A 22936-nucleotide genomic window follows, 5' to 3' on the forward strand; every position below is an offset into this window, starting at 1 on the left:
TTCTGTAGCACAAAAAGCATGCAGGAAAGTAAACATTTCCATTTATACTGTGCAAATTCTGTTATTCTGAAACATTCATTGAGATGTAATATCACAGAGTACTATGCCTGTAAAACGCAGACGTTGAGCTCTGGTGACAACAATTCTGAGAGAAATATGGGCCTCAGAATAAACAAATACGTTTGTGGCTATTCATGGCTGTCTGTCACCTTCTTTGAACTTTCTCTCTTTCCCCAATGGGGGTGAGAAAGGGCTTAGATTCAACCTGTAGCTGCATCACTGAGGTGAGCAGCAAAATGATGGAATTCAACTAGTTGTGGGAGCACCAAAATTTACCAAACACCTGGTGGCTCACGGTTGTTTTACGCTACCATAGCAAGATAGGTGTGAAGCTTTTTCCCTGCCACTGGGACATTAAAACCTGCTTTTTGCTATGTTGATATTGTGGTGCCTATTAATACATTTGAATGTGAGCTTAAACTTCTCTCTTTATAGGCACTCTTATTTTCTACAAATTTGTAGGAACTTCATATGCTTGACACCTCTGTCTTTATGCAAGTTGCTAGGTAGCACTAACAAGCAAAGGCATAGACAACACAATCATAGAAGCCTCATTGACACCAAAATGTCTATAATTTCTTAGCAGTTGCTGCAAGACCAAGCACTTACTGGGACAATGTATGGCACTCTTTCAGCATGTCCCTGACCCTTGCAGTTCTGCTCTTCTGTGCTCTGGGCAGAAAGAATATGCATGATACACTATTTATGGGAAAAATGGAGGGGTTTGGTCTGTGGTGTTTTTTTTTTTTTCCAGCTATACAGGTTTTACCATACTTTGCATAGTCAAGATCCAGTTAGGTTTGAAGAGATATGACCTTTATTGAGCCTTTCAAAAGCATGCTAAGGATGTGTCCTCCTACCAACAGCATATGCAAACTAGCTCAATAGAACATTATACACTATATCCTGAAGAACATACAAAATATAGTATTAAAGTTAACAGGAGACTGCAGCACACATAATTCACAAGAGTGGAGTTATATTTCTAGAGACACATTTTTAATATTATTTCTTACCCTGCTCACCCTAGGCAAATTTCTCCCAACCAGATGAAACAAGATCTCTGCTACAGGTACAGAAATTCTGCACTACACAGAAAGCAAGATGTTAGAAATCCACATCCTCTTTTTTATTTTGGGAGACACATTGATTTGATTGCTTTCAAAAAAGAGAAAAAAAACCCCACAAGATTCTGAAAATCTAGTCTTTCTTTTGATTCAGTTATTAACCTGATTTAGTTCAGTATAAAACAACAGCATAAATGTCAATGAGACTGTCTGCAAATTCCATCCCAAGGTTCAACTTGGTGCAAATTTTGGAACACAAAAATTAAATCGTCACTATCACAATGGCACACAACTCAAAATCCATAAAGTACTGACTGTGAACCTGTGCACAAATATAAGGGTCTTCCAGATCTTGATATGGAGTTTATTATTGCTTCAGATTAGCAAGTGGTGGAGCTCAGAAAGTCACCGTTAAGGACACAAATGTACTGTCTCCCTTACAGACATACCCTACTGGAATTCAGCTTGCAAATGTATCCATTGTCTTCAGAGTTTTACAGTGTGCTTCAACAGATCTGTAGGATGCTTAACATTTTTCTATTAAATGTTACAGATTTGTATGTCATTTCCATACAACCATCCCTCATTTTTATAGATGCTATTGATTTATACTAGAATTTTAAGACATGCCTGCTGTGGACTTAATTTTCCATTGAACTGTAATAAGACTCCAGGATCTTATTCTTTATGTTGTTGTAGAAGCCTTAATCTTTTTTTCAGTTCCTTAGGATATATCCATAATGATACTGTACTTTTTACCCATCTCATTATTTTAGGAGAGAAGCACACCTTTTTAAGTAAAAGTCCCTTCCTGATGAATTTCTGTGCACCTATTAATGTTGGGTTCCCCACCTGCAGCTACTGGCACCTTACTAAAAATTCAAGCATATGTTGCCTGTATTTATTTAGGTTAAAACAACGAAGCATCCAACAAATCTGATAGAAGCTGCACACTTTCATGAATCAGTCTATTTTACAGGTTCCATCTGCTCTTGAGTGCTTCCCAGAGAACAAACACTGTGTCACTATACTGCATATTTCCATTGCACTATCCCAAACACACTTAAGCTGCTGACAGATTAATGCTTAGTTCACTTGTGGCATACATTCTTGGGTTCTTACACATGTTCTTATAAGGAAATGGAACTCACTAAGCACTTAATCACAAGTTGTGGTAGTGTTATTGTATTGAATACAACACACTAACTTTGTTTCAGGAACAGGCGAAGGTATCTCTATATAAGCCATTGCTGTCACTAGCACTGCCAAAGACACTGGAAATCAAATCACTTTTGTCAACCTCAGCTAACCAAAAGCAAGCAGAGTTTTGCCAAAGGGTAGCCCTTGAGTCTTGGGATGAGCCACATGAGGAGTGTGCAGAAATGGCCAAAGGATTGCGCTGTTTACTGGAATGCAACTTGTATGGCTTAACCATGCATATATTTGCTTGAAGCCATTACAAAGAGATCTTGATAAAATGACTGCAAAGACAGGGATTAGGCAGATCTAAAAAACAATAGCAACAAAATGGAAGTAAAATACAACCCAACTTGCTAAAGACATCAGCAATCCAGGTTAATTGTGAGTTTACCTAGCTAGGAAGCAGTAACAAGAGAAACTGGTATGACTATACGCAAAATGTGAATATACACCATAAGTATCTGCATTTATGCCTGGGTGAAAGATAGAGTTTCGTGGAGAATCCTTTACATCCTTACCTGATGTGAAATAAGTTCAATTAGTTCAGAGCAGCTAAGAACCTCACGCTGTCTTGTGTTTAAATATAGGGCACAAAAAGGAAGGAATAGCATTTTAGGGTGAATATCAGAGAAATCGTAAGAAAATTTTCTTCCACATTCAGCCTGGTAAATATTTGTCCAGTTCTGACCTTTGAAATCGAGTTTATAGAAGAAAACTTAGCGTTTGACTCCCTAAGCAGACTGACCCCCCACTTACATACACCACACCATCATCACCAACAGTGAAGGCCTTTTGCCGCTGAATTGTATGTTGCTGAGACCTTCAGTGAAATCAGAAAGCACAAACCATCACTGATTTCTATGCAGCTGTGTCTTTTTCATTTATCAGAAAATTTGTCGTCACTCTTCCTTTGCTTAACTTAGCAGGGTCTGAGTACAATTCCCTGTGGGTTTTTATTTGTGTCACTGGATGCAGTAAATGCTCTATCCCTGGTGTTTTTCAAATGCAAAGATCAGGCACAGTGACAGTCCTTGCCACTGCAAACAGGAGGGGAGAAGTCATGTCCTTCGGCAATATTTGGAGTTGGTTGTTCATCGATGGACGCAGTTAACAATTTTAGTGAAAGTCAATATACTTTTATTTGTGTCACAACTTAACGTTGATGCTTCGTTACATGAAAAAGACCTTTTATTTCCCCACTCCCTCTCTTTCTTTCTCTTTACTGGCATAAGCAACCTTGCACAATTTGATAGCATCTCTTGATAAATATCCAGCATTGGTAGAGCTCACCTGCACTTTGCAAACATGCCAGTAAGACAATACACAGATGAACTGAATCCAGATGGGTAGCAACAGATAAAGCTTGAGTATGCATACAGGATGTTATCTTACTGCAAGCATGTAAACCTGCTTTTCATCTGAAAATTCTGAGATGTTGAATTGGTAGCAGTAATATTACCCAACTTGGCTACACATTTGGAAATCCCTTGAAAAATAAAAGGCCTTATGCTGGTGCAGTACTATATGTTAGTATCAAATATCTAACATAACTTATCTGTAGCTATTGTCATGAGAGCAAACAACTAACCAGTAGGACATTCCCTTGGTCATAAGTTACTTTGTGTGATTTTTTGTAAGATTTGAGAAGTTACACTATGTTTCATAGGACACAACATCTGTGTTTCAGAACACCTCAAACAGTACAACATGCAGCAATTTTCCATTATTCCCAAGCAAGATCTATGGTAGTATTTACATAAACATTTTTAAAACACGTATTTTGCGCCACCATCTAACGCCAAGTTCTCCACAAAATGCTGTGGTAAATCTTGCAAATTCCCTCTGTGACTAGAAAATTAATCTCCTAAACGTTCTTCCTTTCTATGACTGTATATACTGAAGCTTTTGTTTTGTAGCAATGTAGGATCTAATTCCATTTTTCAAAGTCTGCCAAGCACACTACTTCATGAAAAGATTTTATTTTCTCTTTCTCTTTTCTATTTCATCAACAATGAATTGAGTAGAAAGACCTGGTTTAGGATGCTTCTACTTGTTGGCTGTCATTTATGCCAGTTTTCAGACGACTTCTGAAATGCTGGCCAGGCTTAAAAGTACATTAAATCCTTGGTGTGCATCATTCAACATACCTGAATTAATATGGAAATGTGTTCATGATGTGTCCGTAATGAACGCACTTTGATTCCAGAACTTTATCTTCACTTCTGGCAGCCCATCAGCCACATCTTCCAAGAGTGCACTGCACAGCTAGAGAAAGCTGATTTTCCGCTTAGGGAAGTGTTTGCAACAGTGGCAGTGTTCGTTTTCTTTGCCCCCTCTCTCTTTTTTATCTTTTGTGATGCTGGGGAGAAGTTAAAAAAGAGGCTCTTTCTCCCTAATTTGGATATTTCTGGGCTTCTTGTAATTGTTCTTTGGTTGCCTATACTCTTCCCTCTCTCCCTTTACTGGTCATGTGTACATTGCGTTCCTCCGTTTTCCTCCAAGATGACTTGATTTTGTTTGTAAAATATGTATTTTTTATGACTTGCATGATTTTCTGAAGGTGATTTTTTTTCTCTCTGATATATTTATCTTGCTCTCACTTTTGCCAGCTTTCATGGCCCTTTGGGCAGCCCATTTTCTGTTTCTCAGAGTCTTTTTCCTTAGCAGAACTATAGCCTGTCTTTTGTAAGCCTTCCAAAATTTGTCACTTGTTGTCTTTGTTCAGCTCTCTACCCACAGTCATTTGCTTTTTGTTTCTTCTTTCTTACTTTTGTCTTCAAAGTCACATTACTAAAGGTGATTCAAGCTTCTGTGTCTTGCCTGATGATGTAATGACAAACTGAACCTGAGAAAAGAGGTTCCAGTATACTCAAGGGAAGGGAAGGTCATCTGAGAGAGGTAAGGGGGTGGGAGAGGAGAAGCACTGAATCACCTGCTTAACCATAGAATGAGATTATCTGAGGCTCATCAGGCATCTCAGGGTTAGATACCAGCAGACAGTGTTTGGGGTTCTGGCCCCTAAAGCAGATAGATTTTCTAGTAGAAAACCAAAGTGGAAAGGAAGAGCATTCCTTTTGGTGGCAGACAAGGGAATACATGCAGGGAGGTTTCACAGGTGAGCATAAGGTCACATCACAATGTCGATCCTTTCACTCTAAATTGCATAATCCAACATTTATATGTTGCACAAAGAAGTAAGGAGAAGATTAGCCATTGACTAAATTTCTGAAGGCTAGGAACGGTTGTATGCATGAGATAGTGCAACTAGTGTTTGTGCAGCAGTGAATATTCTCAGCATTTCCTTGAGTAGTCCCCTATGGCACAATTCTACTGCTCATTATATGAGGCAGAGCGCTATCCTATATGAGTCATTTCTTATACCAGGATTAGATAATTTAGAACTAGTCTGATATCTCCAAATGTTCCCTGTATAGGACTGGATTTTCTGGTTTTATGGGGTTAAGGAAAACTGACTAACAGACTTTGACCAGGTCAAGAGAGCTATAGCTCAGAGAGATTTGATATGGTGGACAGAAGTATGCATGAACTTGTTAACCAAAGTAGCATTATGCACAAGCTTAGTAAACACAGAACCTGAAAATAAGGATATTTCTGGTTTTCAGGGACATCCGAGTAATGCATTCCTAATAAGATCCTCCATTACCTTTTATCTCTTTTACTCAGTAACTGGTAAATTCAAGAGCCAGTGAGCTCGTACAGTAACTGTGTTGTCTCTAGGATTTGCTCACTACAGTAATTTACCTTTTCCTCTCACCTGCATGTTCAGTTTTTCTCCTCCTTTCCTGTCAACACCAGTCTGGGAAATTTCAGCTTTACTTAGCATCACCTATTTTCCTGCAGAACCTCTCTGACCTTCATTCTCTGGTTTCCCTTCTTGATGGATCATCATCTGGTCATTGATTGGCACGGTTCTTGTCTGACAATACTTCTTTCAATTTTCTGGTTCTGCACACCCCTCTTCAAAGCACCATCTTTCCATCACTCACTCTCCCTGGCCAACCTCATTGACTGATTCTTTAAACAGACTCTACGTTCTTCAATTTCTTTGCTCTCCTTATCTGCTGCTCCTTTCCTCTTCCCTCCCTCACAACTGTGTTTTTCCTTTTCAGTAACTTTTCCATTTTTTCAATAGAAAAAAATATTGCTTTTTCATCTTTTTCAGTCTTTATCTCTAAGGTTGCTTAGACTGTTTTCTTTTTTAAATACCACAATTTTCCTTTTTCACCACTGTTCACATCACCAGCACTAGGAACTCTTAATTGATTTCCTCCTCAGAAGTACTGCCAAGTCTCCACTCTCTGCCTCCTCAATTCAAATTGGCAATTTATGCAAACAAAGAAATAGAAATTTTTTTACTAAAATCAAACTCTTCCTAATTCTTTCCCCAGAGAATGTATTTTTCCTTAAAAATTCTCTGCTGCTATTTCCTGCATGCCCTCTCTCTTTTTTTGTCTCTTTCATCAGGGATAGTATTATAAGTTTATCTTTCTTTTTTAATGATTCTCCTGCCCTTTGTCTCCCCTTTCACCACAGTTTCTGCCTCTAAAATAGCTTTTTCAAAGCAATGCTCAGTTACTGTCAAAGGAATCCAAAACTCCACATGTGCTTCATATGTATCTATTTTTAACTGTTAATTGTTCCCTTGATATCACTTCCCAATCCCATTTTATCTCAGGTTCCAACCAAACCTTTGTTTAGAATCTGTAATACCATCAACTCCCGCCCTTTTTTCTTAGCGAAATTCACACAAACACTATGAATTCCCAAAAATCATTCTCAAAATCATCCCGGCTGAATAACTGTGCTGCATTTTTCTCACAGCACAGAGGTCTTTGTACTATTGACTCATCCATTTGTAGCTTAGTATATAAGAGATTTGTATTTTCTTAGTTCGTGTTTAATACTCACTTCTATTTTATTCATGTGTGTCCTTTAATTGGTATGTAATAGTGAGCAAATGAAAAGAGCTCAGGTAAGGGCTGCATTGGTTCTTTGTAAATTGCAAATATGCATGCACAAAAAAAAAGGATCCCCTGATTACAAGACAAAGATACCAACTATTACTGCTTAAGTAAAAAAAAACAAAACAAAAAAAACCAAAACCAAACGGAATCTTTCAGTTCTGTTAGGCAGGTAGACTAGGACTGAAATCCTTATTCTAGACAAAGCCTGAAGCCCTGAATTGTCTAACATCTTAATTTGAAAGAGATCCTACAGTGCAAAAAAAAAAAAAAAAAAAAAAAAAATCTCTACAAGATGAAGTTATCATTGACAGAAATCACAGCTCTTTCAAGAAGTGTCTTAAAACACCTTGGAAATGTTATGTGAGAGATGGAGAAATCAACACTTGTAGTTGTGTGAGAGAAAAATGAAACTGGGAAACTTGGTGATTTAGTTCACTAACATCACTAGCAGATAACTATCTGTAAGGTTCAGATTCAAATAGCTCTTGGCATAAGTGAAAGGCCAAACTGGAAACTAAAGCTGAAACTAGAAGCTAAAACTGAAGCTAGTATATAAATATAGAGCTACTGGATGAACACTGTCAGAAAAATGTTGCAGCAATGAAGCTATTTAAGAAAGTCTTAGCCTATCTAAGAAATGTGGTATATACTGAAGGAGGTACTGCAAACTAACACTGATGCTGCTGAACTTCTACTCACGTGTGACAGAATATATTGGACAACCTAGAGACATCAAAATTATGGCTGAAAAACAGCTAGCATAACTGGAGAGAACAGTAAGAAATTTTACCCATATACACAACATGTGAAAATGAGGAAAGGTAGATGGTGGAGCACTTACAGGAGTGTGAGCTTACAGAAGTCATTGAGGATTACGCAGCTTAGTATCACATTTGGGGACAACACATGGTTGTAATAGAAAGATACAAGAAAAATAACTAGAAAAGGACCAAAGAATTGAAGGTGCTGGTGCTATGCAGATGTACATAGCAAGCAAGCAGCAAACCAGAAAATCCATCTCCTATGTGGCAAATGGATTATCATAGAATCATAGAATAGTTTGGTTTGGGAAGGACCTTTAAAGCTCATCTAGTCCAACCCCCCTGCAATGAGCAGGGACATCTGCAACTAGATCAGGTTGCTCAGAGGCCCGTCCAACCTGACCTTGAATGTTTCCAGGGATGGGGCATCTACCACCTCTGGGCAGCCTGTCCCAGTGGTTCACCACCCTCATTGTGAAAAATTTCTTCCTTCTATCTAGTCTAAATCTACCCTCTTTTAGTTTAAAACCATTACCCATTGTCCTATTGCTACAATAGGCCCTGCTAAAATGTCTATCTCCATCTTTCTTATAAACCCCCTTTAAGTACTGGAAGGCTGCAATAAGGTCTCCCCGGAGCCTCCTCTTCTCCAGGTTGGACAACCCCAGCTCTCTCAGCCTGTCCTCACAGGAGAGGTGTTCCATCCCTCCAATCATTTTTGTGTCCCTCCTCTGGACCCTCTCCAACAGGTCCATGTCCTTCCTGTGCTGAGGGCTCCAGAGCTGGACGCAGTACTCCAGGTGGGGTCTCACCAGAGCGAAGTAGAGGGGCAGAATCACCTCCTTCAGCCTGCTGTCCACAAATAACTTAGGCACCAGACTTCAGACATAAATAATTTATTTTTCTGTTTTGGAAAAGGCTGTTGAGATTGGAGGGGTCTGGAGGGGAGGAAGTAGGGAGGAATGGAAGATAGGAGTGGGCTGCTGAAGTGTGTTAAGGGATTCCTAAAGATATCAGGCCAGGGACAAGCACGCTCCCTGTTTATCTATAAAATAGGTACACTGAAGCCATAAATTGTGCAAATATTGATGTAAACATCTGCCTTTTGGAAGAATACCTACAATTAACGAGAGACAATACACTTTCCAATTTATACTGGGTTTTCCTACCCAGACGGCCAACAAAAAAGAACCAACTAGAGTTTACAGTTTTCATGGTTTTGTGATGTATATTTTTGTCCTTTCAGATCTGCACAAGAGATATCCAAATTTCTCCAGAACACAAACCTAATTTCTGATTAAAATAACTAGTATGCAACAAAAAAATTTACAGTGAACCTGTGTTATGTCACATAAAGGATATGTGAAATAAAGTGGGGATGAAGTAGGAACAAAGACAGTTACCATACAAAAGATAAAGATGTTCATATATACCCTAATTTTTTGAAAAGCTGTATAACAACTATATACAGAGTACAGTGCATGAGAAGGTCTGACTTACACTAGGACACATGTTCAAGTGAAGAATGTTTTTGTTAGACTAAAATATAACTTACAACATTAACAGTGTCTCATGAGGATTTCTAACTGCTGCATGAGCTGCGGTGGTTTGTAAAGGTGGTCTAGCCTCCACTGATTTGTGCTAATAGTGTCAGCTAATTTCCTATAACTCACTAAACACAAGCAGTGAAGAGTGATCTGCTATCAATAACCTGTGAGGAAGTGAAGAGGTGATCTTGGTGTTGTCCACTGTTTCTACCTGCTTTAGCAGTTTGTTGCTATCAAACTCTCGTCCCTCTGTTGATTTCCTTACATTGAAGGTGCATCAAGGCTGCTTAGTGCTCTTCACTCGGTTTACAGCAACAGCTCCCTGTGGTACCAATGAGCTGTGATGCCCCCAGCCTTGTACATTTGCACAGACACAACCTACTCTTTTAGCAAATGTACCTCGTTCTTCCTTTCACAAACCTCTGATGTTTACTTGGAACTACTATCTTACCATCTCTAGATGACAAATCAATGGAACCATTCATGAAGCAAAAATCAATTTCTAATTCTTAATTCACACCTTTTTGTTTAAATGATGGAAAGAAAGGCCATTCCAGCTATTCAGATTTTCCCAGGGGCTGTATTTTTTTAATCTCTTACAGTCCTTTGGTAAGACTTTTTTTCTCTTCTTTCCATACATTTAACTCTAAACATTAGAGATAAATGCCCATGGCCATTTTCTAAAACCCAAGAAAAGTGAGCAAGGTAAATTTTATTCTTTCTGTTCTTTGTTTCATTATTTCTTTGAATTGCTTTCCCCACCTTCACATTTTTGTCTCCCTCTCAGGTGATCCCCAGAGGTAAGATTTATGTTTACTACTGATGTTTTCTGATTAAGACACTGAACTTTGGTCACTGAATTACTACTATCCGTAGAATCAGAAATCTGCCAGCCACGCACAAGTCCCCAGGGGACCTCCCCCAACCAGCGTGCCGACTGGCGCCGAATCCAGACTTTAACCCTTAAGCACTAGCATCCCCCAGTGGTCCTACGTATCACTGCAGTTCACTTTTTTTAAGTTTTCCAGGTACTCTAACTTTCAATGTAAATGTAAATTCAAATCAAGTGCCTCGGAACTAGCCAGTACTCAGGAGCCTGCTGAACTCAGTAAAGAACCGTATATATTTAATCATATGTAAAGGTGAAAAATTTTAATCTATTTCCAGTCATTGCATATATCATGTATATTACAAAACACATACCTGTAAAAGCATGATATTTTTGTGAAACACATTTGAAAATGGAGGAAGATCAGAGTATTTATTGGAGAGCCTTTACAAAGAAGAGAAAATAGGTTCAGAGTCTCTTCCAAGAATGTTAGGTTCTACAGCTATTTTTTGCTTTTTTACAAGATCATGACTCAGTAACTGAGATCATACTACAGTAACCATCAATTTCTAATATGCCTTTTGATTGAAGTTCACAATCTTAGAAACTACAGTCCATCATATTAGAATTCTACACCAAAAATTCTTTGCTGACATTTTGTTCACATAATGAAAATTCAACTATGTTCTTAGAAAATATTCAATAAGAAGCACATCCCAGCCACCATTCTTAAACACAGCCCTTTGCAAAACAATCTGAAATTGTGTTGACTGGGATTGTTCTCCCTGTTCTCTAAAAGACCTCAGTCACTGAGGAAAGGTGAAGTAATGGGATACTGCAAAACATCATTGGGAGGGATAGAGAAAAGGAGGAGTGAGAAAAGCAGACAAATGATGCACGTCTGACACAAATATGGGATGCTCACACCTACCCAGCTCCCTCCCACTCCAGAAGCAGAACAGCCACATCAGCAGAAGCCCTGTATTGGTGCTGACTCAGCAGTGGGAGGATGGAGGGGGAAGGATGTGCAAAGCTGCCAGGGGAAGAGACAGAACAGCACTTCTGCACCACACTTTTGTAGGGATGAAAAGAAGGAATTTCCTCTTCTTAATGTTGGAGCCCTCCAGTAACTCCTAATGCTGTGGCACTGGCGATGAAGCATTATTAATTGAAACAGCCCATCTGAAAATCAATGGGACTTATACATTAGCTTTAAGTTCAGCAGGAGATGATGAGCAGTGCAGAACAGAAATGGACAAACATGTTGTTGTCCTCTCTGTATCAGAATCTTGCCAGACCTGATGCCACAGGAGCTCAGAGGGGTGACACAGCTTTACGCAGTCCCTCTGCTTCCTAAACCCATTAGGTCCATAGTGTCATCTAGCTACTTCTTTTCCTCCTATTACTCTTATGGCAATAGCTGAGAACATCTAGCAGAGTTTTATAATAGATGCATACTTCCACTCTTTGTCTGCAGTGTAAGCACTGAATACTTGAGGCAAGGGGGGAAAAACCCAAACTCAATCCCCAAAACATATGTACCTTCTCTGCAATTTAAGGGCTAAATGCTGGGGCCCTTCTTCAGAGGTAACCTAAGGGAAGTCTGCCTTCCTCAGTATCTCTGAATTCGATCCTTCGTGAGCAGCAGTCAGCCCAGAGTGTGAATGTGCTGAGACATGACGAACCTATGTCTCACCTCTTGCTGATATTCTGTTATTCTGTGGTTAAGGCTCGTGAGGATTTTTGAAAGGAAGTTTATTTTTGCAAGCTGCTGAGTACTGACTATGATGTGGGGCAGCTTTCACTTGGGCAAATGTCTTAACTTTTGTTAAGGCTCTTGGACAGACAGACTATTACTACGACATTTACAAGAAAAGCTGTGGAGATATATTTGGCTTAGGCTATTCAGTGAAAGTCCATGTTGTAGGTTTTAACAAATAATGAACGGTTATGGTTCAGCACAAAAGGACAAGGCGGCTTTTATTCTTGACATCTCTCCCCTTCTTTTGGAAGTTCTAAAAATATTCAAGAGGGCCTAAACAATGTTTCTCATAGGTTATCATCACTACCTAAAACATAGAGGTTGGTATTCAGTATGACAAATGAGTTTTGTGTAGTTTAACCATCTGTCTCTGCCAGTTACTTCAAGTGGATGATTCTGAAAAAGTCAGAAATCATCATAATGAAAATACACATGATACAATGTGTCACACAGCACTGAAAATTAATCCTGCTGCTAAAGAAATGAAGAATGCACAATAAACACATTACCTGAAATTAAAATTGGTTTTGACCAAATCTCCAGAGCCTTTAAAGTTGTAACAATGATTTCCTATTTATAAGGACTACTCGAATTCTCAGGTGATTCCCTGTGGAGAGCTGTATGAATACTTTTTCCAGAGCTGAGGAAAGGAAAATAGATAGCTATAATGGAACTGCAGGAGCAGTCAAGCAGCAGATTGATTCAACAGGAGAAATTCAATGCATCCCAAAAGACTTCCTAGGATTTGCTCTCCTGCTGCTTAGGGCACAATTTGTTGTAATGAGAAACTGAAGATTTTGTTTCAGGTGTGTCAAAGCTTGTAGTGACAACTTGAAAGTGTAAAGAAAAAACAACAACTGAAAATCTCTCTTAAATAATGCTTTTGGATGAGGAGAGAACAAAGACAAGCTCTTCAAGGTGCAAAAAAGGTCAGATACCTCATGTAAATAGCATTCCTTAGAAGGTACTAATTGAATGCACAGTTGAACTCTTTCCTTCATCTTCAGACTCCTGCATTAAACAGCTTGAAAACTACAGTATACCTCAGTAAGCAAAACAGAGAAAGCTTTATTAAATTATCTGGCAAAATTGCACTTGGTCTCACTGTAATCTTTGCTCACACAAATGTCTGTAGAAAAATCCTCAGTTTACAGTTGTGAAGAACTGAGTTAACAAGTTATAAAATAAAAAACAAGTGAGGTGTTTGGGGTTTTTTTATTAAATAAGGGAAGATTTAAACAGGCAGACTACTCTGTTCATCTGGAGTGTGCCACACAGTAGAAGGCTGGCAGGAAGCGTGTACTGCTGCAGTACTACATAAGCCCTGTTTGAAAGGTTAAGTGGGACATGCATGATGTGAATTTCACCCTGAAGAAATGTGAAAATTTGTAGGCACTCATGTCCTCCTCTATGAGAAGTAATAGTCATTATGAACACTGACCTTCTCTACAGCTCTGGTGTACCACAGCCTATGAAGATTTCTTGCTAATGACTTTATAGTGAAAGCTCTGAAATGCTATATTGGTTCTCAAGTAAAGCCCAGAGTTTTATTGAGAAACAGGCTGCCAGATGAACTTTCTTCAGGCAAAATGCTGAATGCTGACAGCATCCTGGTTTGATTGGGGAAGACATGTAAAATCTGAGATGTTCGTATTCACAGCAGCACATATTGTTCAGAACTAGCATGCCCCTCACACTTCTCATCACCACACTGTGTACTAGAACATCACATGGTGTAAAAGAACCAACAGAGAAGAAGTGGATGCTCTAAAAAAAATACCTTACGAAGAATGAACATTCATATGTGAATGACATTGTACTTGGACATTCAGCACAGGTTTACATTTAGTTACAAACAATACAAATATCCAGAACCCAAAGATTTGAATCTTAGAGCCTTTAGAACACAGACCAAAACAGACAGCACCTGCCCTTTCTCCCCTAGATGACCAAAGTTGCATTACAGCTCCAGGCTCCAATCAGTTTCAAGACCTACCACATGAAGTAGGATCTCCTAGAGCATCTTTCCTTATCGATAAAAGGCCATCAGACTCAGGAACTCTCCCAGCACATAGCATAGGAGCAAGTACAGACCAGGAGAGAAGAAATGCAAGTGCTTCACCACTTTGGCCTCTTGCCAAAATAAGGGCCAGGGGCTTTTTAATTTCCAGTTGAAACTGCATTTTGCAAGATTTTTTTTTGTTGTTGTTTCTGTAAACTCTATGTATGGAGTATACAGAGAATATACATTATTTCCACCAGCTACCTGTCCCTCAAGCTTCACCTAGATCAGCATAAAACACTGATACCCTCATGGCAATGGAGTCTGAACCAGAAAGTCAGCTTCTGATGAGGGATGGGGCAGCATCTGAACAGTGAGGTGTGAATAGCCACTTATTATTATAGTTCCTATTATCATTTTATTTTCTCTCAGTCTCACTGTGGAAGCAGAATGGGAGTTCTGCCTCCTCCATTAACCTGGAAAGCAAGGCAAGATGTACAGCAAGAAATAAAAACCGTAAGAAGCACCTAGACGAAACTCAATCTTTGCTTTTAATGAGACAGTCCCCTCTGCCCTCATCTTGGGAAACAGTTGAACCAATTACATCTCTTACCTGTATGGTCCCAGAGTCCTGCTGCCGTAATACAAAGCTTCTTCCCAGGATTCAAGGTTAATACAGGCATCCATGGCACAGTCAAGCATTTTCAGCTGATAGATATTTGTGTCTGGAAGACGATGCACATTGTTGCTCAAGAGATTCTGGCATCTTGCCAGAACCTGCTCCCACTCTGTTATTAGCCTTAGTTAAAGAAATATCTTTAATCAAACACAAATACAAGTTCTAAATGTTGTTAGCAAGGAGTAAAAGCTACAGGGCTTTAAGATAAGAAAGCTGCCATCATTCCAGGCTCTGCTTCAGTTCTTGAAAACATACTTGAACTCAGAAGTGGTAGCTTAGGTAACTATGCTTTGTTTACATTTAGGAAAACAATTTCTAAAGAAGGCAGTATTTCAGCAATAAAGGGTAAAGGAAAAATGACAAAATGAAAGGATATTTTAACATACAACAAACTAAAATACTTTTTATTTAGCTGCTGAAACTTTGTTATTTACTTAAGATAATCCTCCAAATCTTACACCCAAGGGCAAGAACCCATGGAAATATGTCTTAACAAAATGTCTCAGAAGCTAAAAATAGAAATCAAATTTTTTATATAATAAAATAATGATGCATACTTTTAAGCTGCCCAAGATTTGGTTTAGAATTGTCATGCAATTAGAACCTTTTCTTGCAATTAATTAATCTTCTTTCTCCTTGAAACATTTGTAAAGAGCATTGTTTTTTTCATGTACAGCTGCATGTTTCATGCATGAGAAAGAAAAGCAGTTATATCTCATTGCAGTTCAGGATTAAGGATCTTGGCAGTAAGGAAGATTTTTACCTCTAATGCTACAAGAAGATTTTTTGTGTGTTAGGAAGAGAGGAAAAGTAAGCTGGGGCTTGCATTCACTTTAGTCAGATATTCCTTACCACAAATCACTTATTTTCATTATATCCTACACTGGTTTGACTTTTCTGTTGATCAGATTCTTCTCTCTCCAACCACACCTAAGCTGAATACCAAACTTCCAGATTTTAAATGAGTACTGTCATCTGGGACTTTATGGGAATCCCAGAATGCAAGCAGTCTAAACACCAAAAGGTACCATACACACCAGTAAGAACAAATCAAATTAAAAAAAAATTAAGACTTATAGTAAAAGGAGTAATAACATTGTCCTTTCCATACAATCAACTGAAGGAAGTTCAGCAGTTATCTTCATGACATTACTGAAAATACTATTCACTCCAATCCAGCAACGGACTTAAATGTACAATGATAACCCTGTGATGAAGTAATTAGTCCTCCTGAACATGGGAATATTTACATACTTACATTTAAGAATGCGACCACTATGTGGCTGGGCCAGAATTTACAGCATTGTTGTTACAAGGCTAAACTAATTATTTGTGAATTACTCTCATGCCCTTGGATTGAAAGAACCATATAAGGGAAGGAATGTGTTATTATAAAATTGCACCTTAACCTTTGTATCTCTGGCAAACATCCATGTATTCTTTATAACTGATTAAGGACAGACAAACAGAAGAATGAGGGGTATTATTTCCACTTGATGCAATTTTTGTAGAAGTACAAAGCACTGACATTTTTGAAAGATTACCATTTTAGTTGAGGCACAGTATCAGTCTGTCTGCTTTTACTTCTCATTACACTGCTTTGTTCACTCACTAGCATCTAACAGCAGATATGCTACATTGCAAAACCTGCTGGGACCAAATTTTCAGGTACATAAATTGCAAACTAGAAAACCCACTATCAGCTGCAACAGGACAAAAGAGAAGCTGGCTGTCTTGTATCTGCCCAAGACCAGAGGAACACATCTCAAGCAGCTCTGCTACTGTTGTGTGGCCTGAGATGCAGAGGAATCCTTTTCCCCACAACAATTCCCCTCCACTGGGCTTTAGTGTCTCCATTTGTATGCTTAAAATGGTATTTGTGTCTGAGACAGTTCAGTCGCACATGTTGTTTCAAGCTCTCTAACTGCAGATTTAGCATTACAACACTGTATCAGTTATAATCAGTAGCTCGGGTTTTGGAAGTCAGTAACTTCCTCAACTGTAGGAACAGTTGGTTTAATTTGCTAAAAAAAAATACATTTGCAGAAACTAATGACTATGTGCCTCAGTCAGCAAGGAAGGTTTTCTATTCTTTCTTGGCAAGCAGACAAAGGTCAAGCCCACTCTTCAGGTACTGCACTTGCCACAGCAAGCCAATTAGCACTGGTATTGTGGTGCAATGGAAGGAAAGATGACACATTTCAAAGAGCCGATGTCCGAGAATAGAAGCTGAACAGACAACAAGGACATATTTTTTCAACCAGTTCTGACATCTTTTACTACAATGTGTTTGATTCATTTTTAAAATCAGTTAAATCAGTCATCTTAATGAAAGACCCTAGCAAAATTCAGTAGGTGCAATTTCTCCTGCAATTAAATATAGGAACATTAAATAAGACCAGTATTCTGGCTGCATACTTTCAGTATAAAAATGATTGCAACTGCATGTTGCATATCTGTAGTTTAACCTTCAGGTTAAAACATGGGCACTGAAGTATAACTGAATGCCTGAAAGATCTATTTCAGTACTGCCTGTCTCAGTCCAGTGACTACAGAGGAACTCAAGACAGACTAGAAACCACATGAAAATTAAAGTTAGATGAGATGAGTGTTTCCCTTTTGCAAACAAACAAATCTCTCTGGATTAGAAGGAAACAAACTCAGTTGTTTGGGGTTTTTTTGCTACAATAAAAATTGTGATCATTTGTTTGCAGCTCAGAATATCACTATGCAAACTTGTTTTTTATGCTACTTAAAAGGAGTACTGGAAGATTTAATTCTCTCTAGCTCCAGAGAAAGCCCATGTTTCTGAAAATAGTAAGGCATCTTGCTACAATAGGCCAAATTCAGTCAATGAAATTCCACTGAACAGACTAAGATGAGAGAGGGATCAATATACTTATCGTCTTCTAGTAAAAATCTCCATCTCTCTTCTACTCATCTTTTCATGGTTGTTGCTGTTCACTAATTTTTTTAATTGGATTGAATATCTACATGATGGCCATTAGGCTCCAGTTCTGTTTATTAGTGCAAGATCATCTCATTCAATTTGCTTAATTATAAATTATTATAATATATTATTATTATAACTTATTATAATGATTCTATAATGTTCACAGTGAATCTGACTGTGATTATGTCCTTGTTATTGTCACTTCTGTGCAAAGAATGAGGACCTGGAAATGTTCACAGTGGGAGTAATGGGACAAAGAATTTAACAATGTTTCAGATTAAGCTTTATTTGATTTAGAAGTGGATTTATATGAAGTGGTGAGCTGAGATAGCAGCAGTCTAAACATGAGCCAAAATATCCCTTCGCATCCTAGGTACCTACCATCCCTGCCATGAAGCAGTTCCAGTCCACGTAATCAGAGACTCTATTATTATTAATACAATTAAGAATATTACGTTTTAAACATCAAATGAATTAAAATACATTTTAAAACAACATAAAAATGTAAAACTTTAGGAAATAAATCTCAAAAGATGAAGTGTGTACTAAGGGTCTCTCTGGACTGTTTTCAGAACTGAATGACAGACTGTATCCTGTCACTGAAAGGATACCTTCTTTTGATTTTGGATTTCTCACTTCATTCACAGCATCTTTGACTTCTTTCCAGGCATGCTCTTCACCAGCCAATTTCTCAGCATCCTGGTTAATGGAAACAAAAGCATTTGATGAGAAAAACAGTAAACTGAGAATATGCAGTAATGATGAAAAACAGGGTAAAAAGACTACACTGACAAAAACTACTTGTGGGGATTGTTTCACTATTTTTTGTAAGTACACAAAAAAACATTTCACCTGGCATTCATACTCACTCATTAAATGAGATGATATCAAGAAAAATGAATGCAAACTTGGAAATATTAAATACTCAAACCAGACATTAGGTTTCAACAAGAACTATGATCAACCAGAAAAGGGAAATAATAGCATGAGATTTTTACTATCAAAATGTATTTGAGCAGATAAAATTCTCTCAGAGACCTGCTATCTAATACTTCATAGATCCTCAACCACACTGTAAGAAAGAATTTAGCAAATAATTTTGATTAACCATGTGGTGACTATTACAGAGACTTTACAAACAGTGGGAGGCTACCTTCATCCATTACAGTTATAACCTTGAGCCTACAGGAGAAGTCTACTACTCAGAAAAAGCTGAACTTTGGTTTTCTTTTACAACACATTGTAATTTCTTCCCTATTCCACTGAATTCTATAAACAGCGATATTTTCCCATCACTTTGTCATAAAGAAGGCAAAAATGATTAATGGTTACAGCAGTAAGAGAAAGTTACCCTTTTCAACTCCCTAGCAGTGACTAACTGCACCTTAGGCAAACCACTAGGAACAAGTTTATTAAAGCACCTACAGACATAGCTAAGCATCTTGAGGGATTTCCAAAAGCATCTAGATATTCAATTTCCATCGCTATAAGCACTGAAATACATTTTAAAATCTGGCCTTTAAGACACTGCAGTTCATTCTCTCTCCTTACAAAAGGCCCTGCTACTTGCAAAAGAGTATTGTAAGTGCACATTCTTGCAGGAATATTTTAAATGCAGTTCTAAAAAAATCATCCCTCAGCAGGGCTGGAGGCCTGGAGATGAACAGAGAAAGTGTGTGAAAATCTAACCAAGCACTTTGCAACCCAGTGCTCACTGGGCATCACAAGAGTACCTCTGTTACAAAGCCTGTAATCTGTATCTGTCTAGAATGCATAATTTTCTTATTCCACTGCTCCTTATTTACCGTAAATTCAGAACAGAAAATATGTACAGTGAGAATCAGCACTCACTTTCACATTTAATTTGCAGTTTTGTCTTTCTATCAGCTCCATGAAACAGCAGACCTCTGTGTATTCCTGGGATGATTAAATCAAGACTGGTCTCAGCTGCCCCACCATTCTGTAGGGCCCTACAAGGAGGGCAGCCTGACTGCACTGCATTTTGCACATGTACTTCCCCTACAATCAGTTCACTGATCAAAAAGATCACCTGGAAATAATTTTGTGCACAGCTGAATTTGCCACCTGAAGGCATAAGGTGAATGTTAGGACAAACAAGCTCATACTATAGAAATTTTATCAGCACAGTCAATGTACCTACCCAGCCCTCTTACAGCTTTGCAATTGACTTACACTGAATCTGTTAGCTTCGATGTAACCTCTACCAGGTTTCATGAGATTACATCAATTTCTGAACTCAGCCTGTTAAACTGTAACAATCTCTAAAACATCTTTGTAGATCAAGCACTGCTTATTAATTGATCTAAAAAATAAATCTGGCCTGTAAGATACTAATAATGATGTCTGTGAAATTTTAGGTTTAAAGGGCTACCGAAAAAGCAAAATTCTTTTAAGCTATCTTTTCCCACTGGCCCAAGTATAATTCTCAATATTTCTGTAACATGCTGTAATCCTTACAACTAAAACCTCACAAACATGGGAATACGGACAGATTTATAAGTGAAAGAAAAAACCCAACTATACACCAAGTTATAAGCCAATGAGTGATGCATCATTAGGGCTCACTTTGCACACAGTGGGACTGATGGATGAATCAGATTAAAGTGTTCATTGACACGGGATTAATCTTTCTCTTTCTTGTGCAGTCTTTTGAGTTGCTTTCCATTGTCTTCTAGCATTTTATTAACAACAAAAAGCAGTGCAAGGTTGGGGTTTCCTCTAACCTTTCCACTAGTGCATAGGGTTAAGTCAACACTGGCTTCATACCCAGGTAGAGAATAGGGAGTGTCTGTTGGACCAATAGTCTCCCAGCCCTCTCTGGATTCATCATCTTTATCCTTTTTGTAAGAAAATTTAGGATGGAGTGAGCTGGGCAGGATGCCCAGCTCTGTGAAGGATTACAAGTCACAGGTTTCTGTGAGGTATTTTCTGTGTTCTCAAAATGAGGCATTTTGGGGATTGGCTGATGTAAGCACAAGCAAAGACCTGGCTAGCTGAGCCTTTTACACCTCTACTGTTTTTCATCAGGTTTTCATGCACCAGAGAAGTCCTGTCCTTTCCTAAACACTCTAGTTCAAGGCACAGAGGCTGATTCCAAACAGGCAGCCAAGCAGGGACTGCAAAACAACCAGGAGACCTTAACACTGAGAACACTTCTGCCTTCCAGCCTAATAAGCTTTTTCAAGTAAGTAGTTTCCTCACTTGGACAATGCCTTGAAAGTCATGGCCATGTGATACGACTAAGCCAGCTAAAAATACAAAGCTGCCTTGGAGTTGGAATTATGGAAATAATTGAAGCAATTAATAGTTATGCCAAAGTTTAATTTAATCTAAGGGCATGGCAGTAACAGCTATGGGAGATTTAGCTTTCCACAGAGTAACACCAATTCAAAGCATCTCTTTTCACAACATGTTCCCAGTCAAACCACCAGGTGTGCAGAGCTGCCAATAATAAAGATGGGCTTTTTTCATCTGTAGAAAAGGAGAACCGCAGATGAAGAAAAGGAAAGGGTTTTTGAAAAAGAAGGAAGAGTTAGAGACTTGTGCCTATTTTCCTTATTTCTAACGTTGATACTAAACGTTAAGAGTTTGTTCTTCAGAGCAATCAAATACTTTGTCTTGGTCTAAAAAATAATTAGACTAGATAATCTAGTCATAAAAATGCATTACAACTTTATGATGACTGCAACTGGCATGCTTTACAATTCAGCTTTCACACGTGCTGGAGAAATCTGAGAGTACAAGTGTTGAAGGCTCATGGGGAGAGCAGAAAAGACAGCCACAACACCTGCTTGTCCATGGCAAGAACACAACCTCGCAATATGCTTAATAACACAGGTACAATCCATTGGAGGCAGAAGCGTCACTGTATGTGCTAGCTGAACCCACAATCTAGGGCGCAGGGAAAGACAAAATTGATCCTGTGACTTATTTTGAGGAATTATTCCAGACGGAAGATATTTCCAGCACCTGATTTCCACTTACTCCAAGCATCTGCAGGGGAAACTTGTTCATTAAATGGTGAGTTAAGATGCAACAGCAACATTTCAATTCCATCTCTCCATTCCTCCAATACCATGGCAGGTGCTGCTACAGCTTGATAGTGTTGATAAAACCCACCTGGGGATTCATCATCTTAACACTGAAGCTTTCTGGAAATCTCTTATCTACTTACCCCTTGGACTACCTATCCCTAACTCCTTAGACCTGTGCTTCTAATCCTTTAGATGGAACAATTTCCAGTTATATTCAAATCTTCTAGTTAAACAAGCTATAAGCTAAACTCTTCACACCAGTCACCTCTCAAAAGAAGGACACTGTGTACCCTCACATTTTCTTGAATTTAGTTAGGGTACATAAAACACGAAGGCTCACCTACATAATTCAACAGGACAAAATTCTACCCCTGAAAGCTATTCGGCTTCAAAATAGGCAAATGCAAAATATTCTGTAAAGCAAAATTTTCCTGCCATAAAGAACTGTATTTCCTCCTCTAAATTTCACAATAATTTTACTGTATAAAGGATTCAAGAACAAGACTAATTTTTAATTCTCCAGATTCAGAAATTTGTAGATACTTGTTGAATTCTATGCTTCAGGAGCCTGCGAATGGGCATGATCAGCTCTGCCGAGCTCATCCTGTAAATGCTCATAAAAATAGTCTGTGGTACACAATACACCACTAAATGTCAGTATTTTCTTTAAATATTACAGTTTTCCACAGTTTAGGTTCTATTAGTGGCACTTGTAAAAACGAAGCTATAACCACTTATAACAAAGCTATAACAAAAGAGAGAGAAATAAGAAAACCAGAGGGTATCTGATGAGGATTATAATCTGTTTGCTTAGTAATCAAATGCAAAATGTTCTGCAGTTCTGTCTGTAAGCGATAGGAATATTTATTATGAAAGCAGTCTCCTGAAACAATTACAGACATCAGCGACCACAGAAACAAGCATTTGAAAACGTTCACCTGTTCCATTCCCTCTTATGCCTTCGCTCCCATGTTGTTGGTATGAATTAGTTCTCTCTCTGTCTCTTCTGCTATTCTAGTGTCCTAAACACATCCCA

General features: G+C 38.4%; 1 protein-coding gene across 1 annotated transcript in view; it reads right to left on the reverse strand.

Moving 5' to 3' along the window:
* SMYD3 (SET and MYND domain containing 3) overlaps positions 1–22936 on the reverse strand; it is a gene marked incomplete at its 3' end in the record, with an annotated part of 420719 nt that overhangs the window by 35976 nt on the left and 361807 nt on the right. Inside the window, exons 9-10 of the mRNA XM_081998098.1 lie at positions 18457–18544; positions 14827–15001 (exon numbers count right to left, since the gene is read on the reverse strand). Coding sequence (XP_081854224.1) covers positions 14827–15001; positions 18457–18544 — 263 coding nt within the window. The remainder of the gene's footprint in view (positions 1–14826; positions 15002–18456; positions 18545–22936) is intronic.

This window comes from Phaethon aethereus (genome assembly GCF_964289735.1).
Source record: "Phaethon aethereus genome assembly, chromosome: 3".
Lineage (NCBI taxonomy): Eukaryota > Metazoa > Chordata > Aves > Phaethontiformes > Phaethontidae > Phaethon > Phaethon aethereus.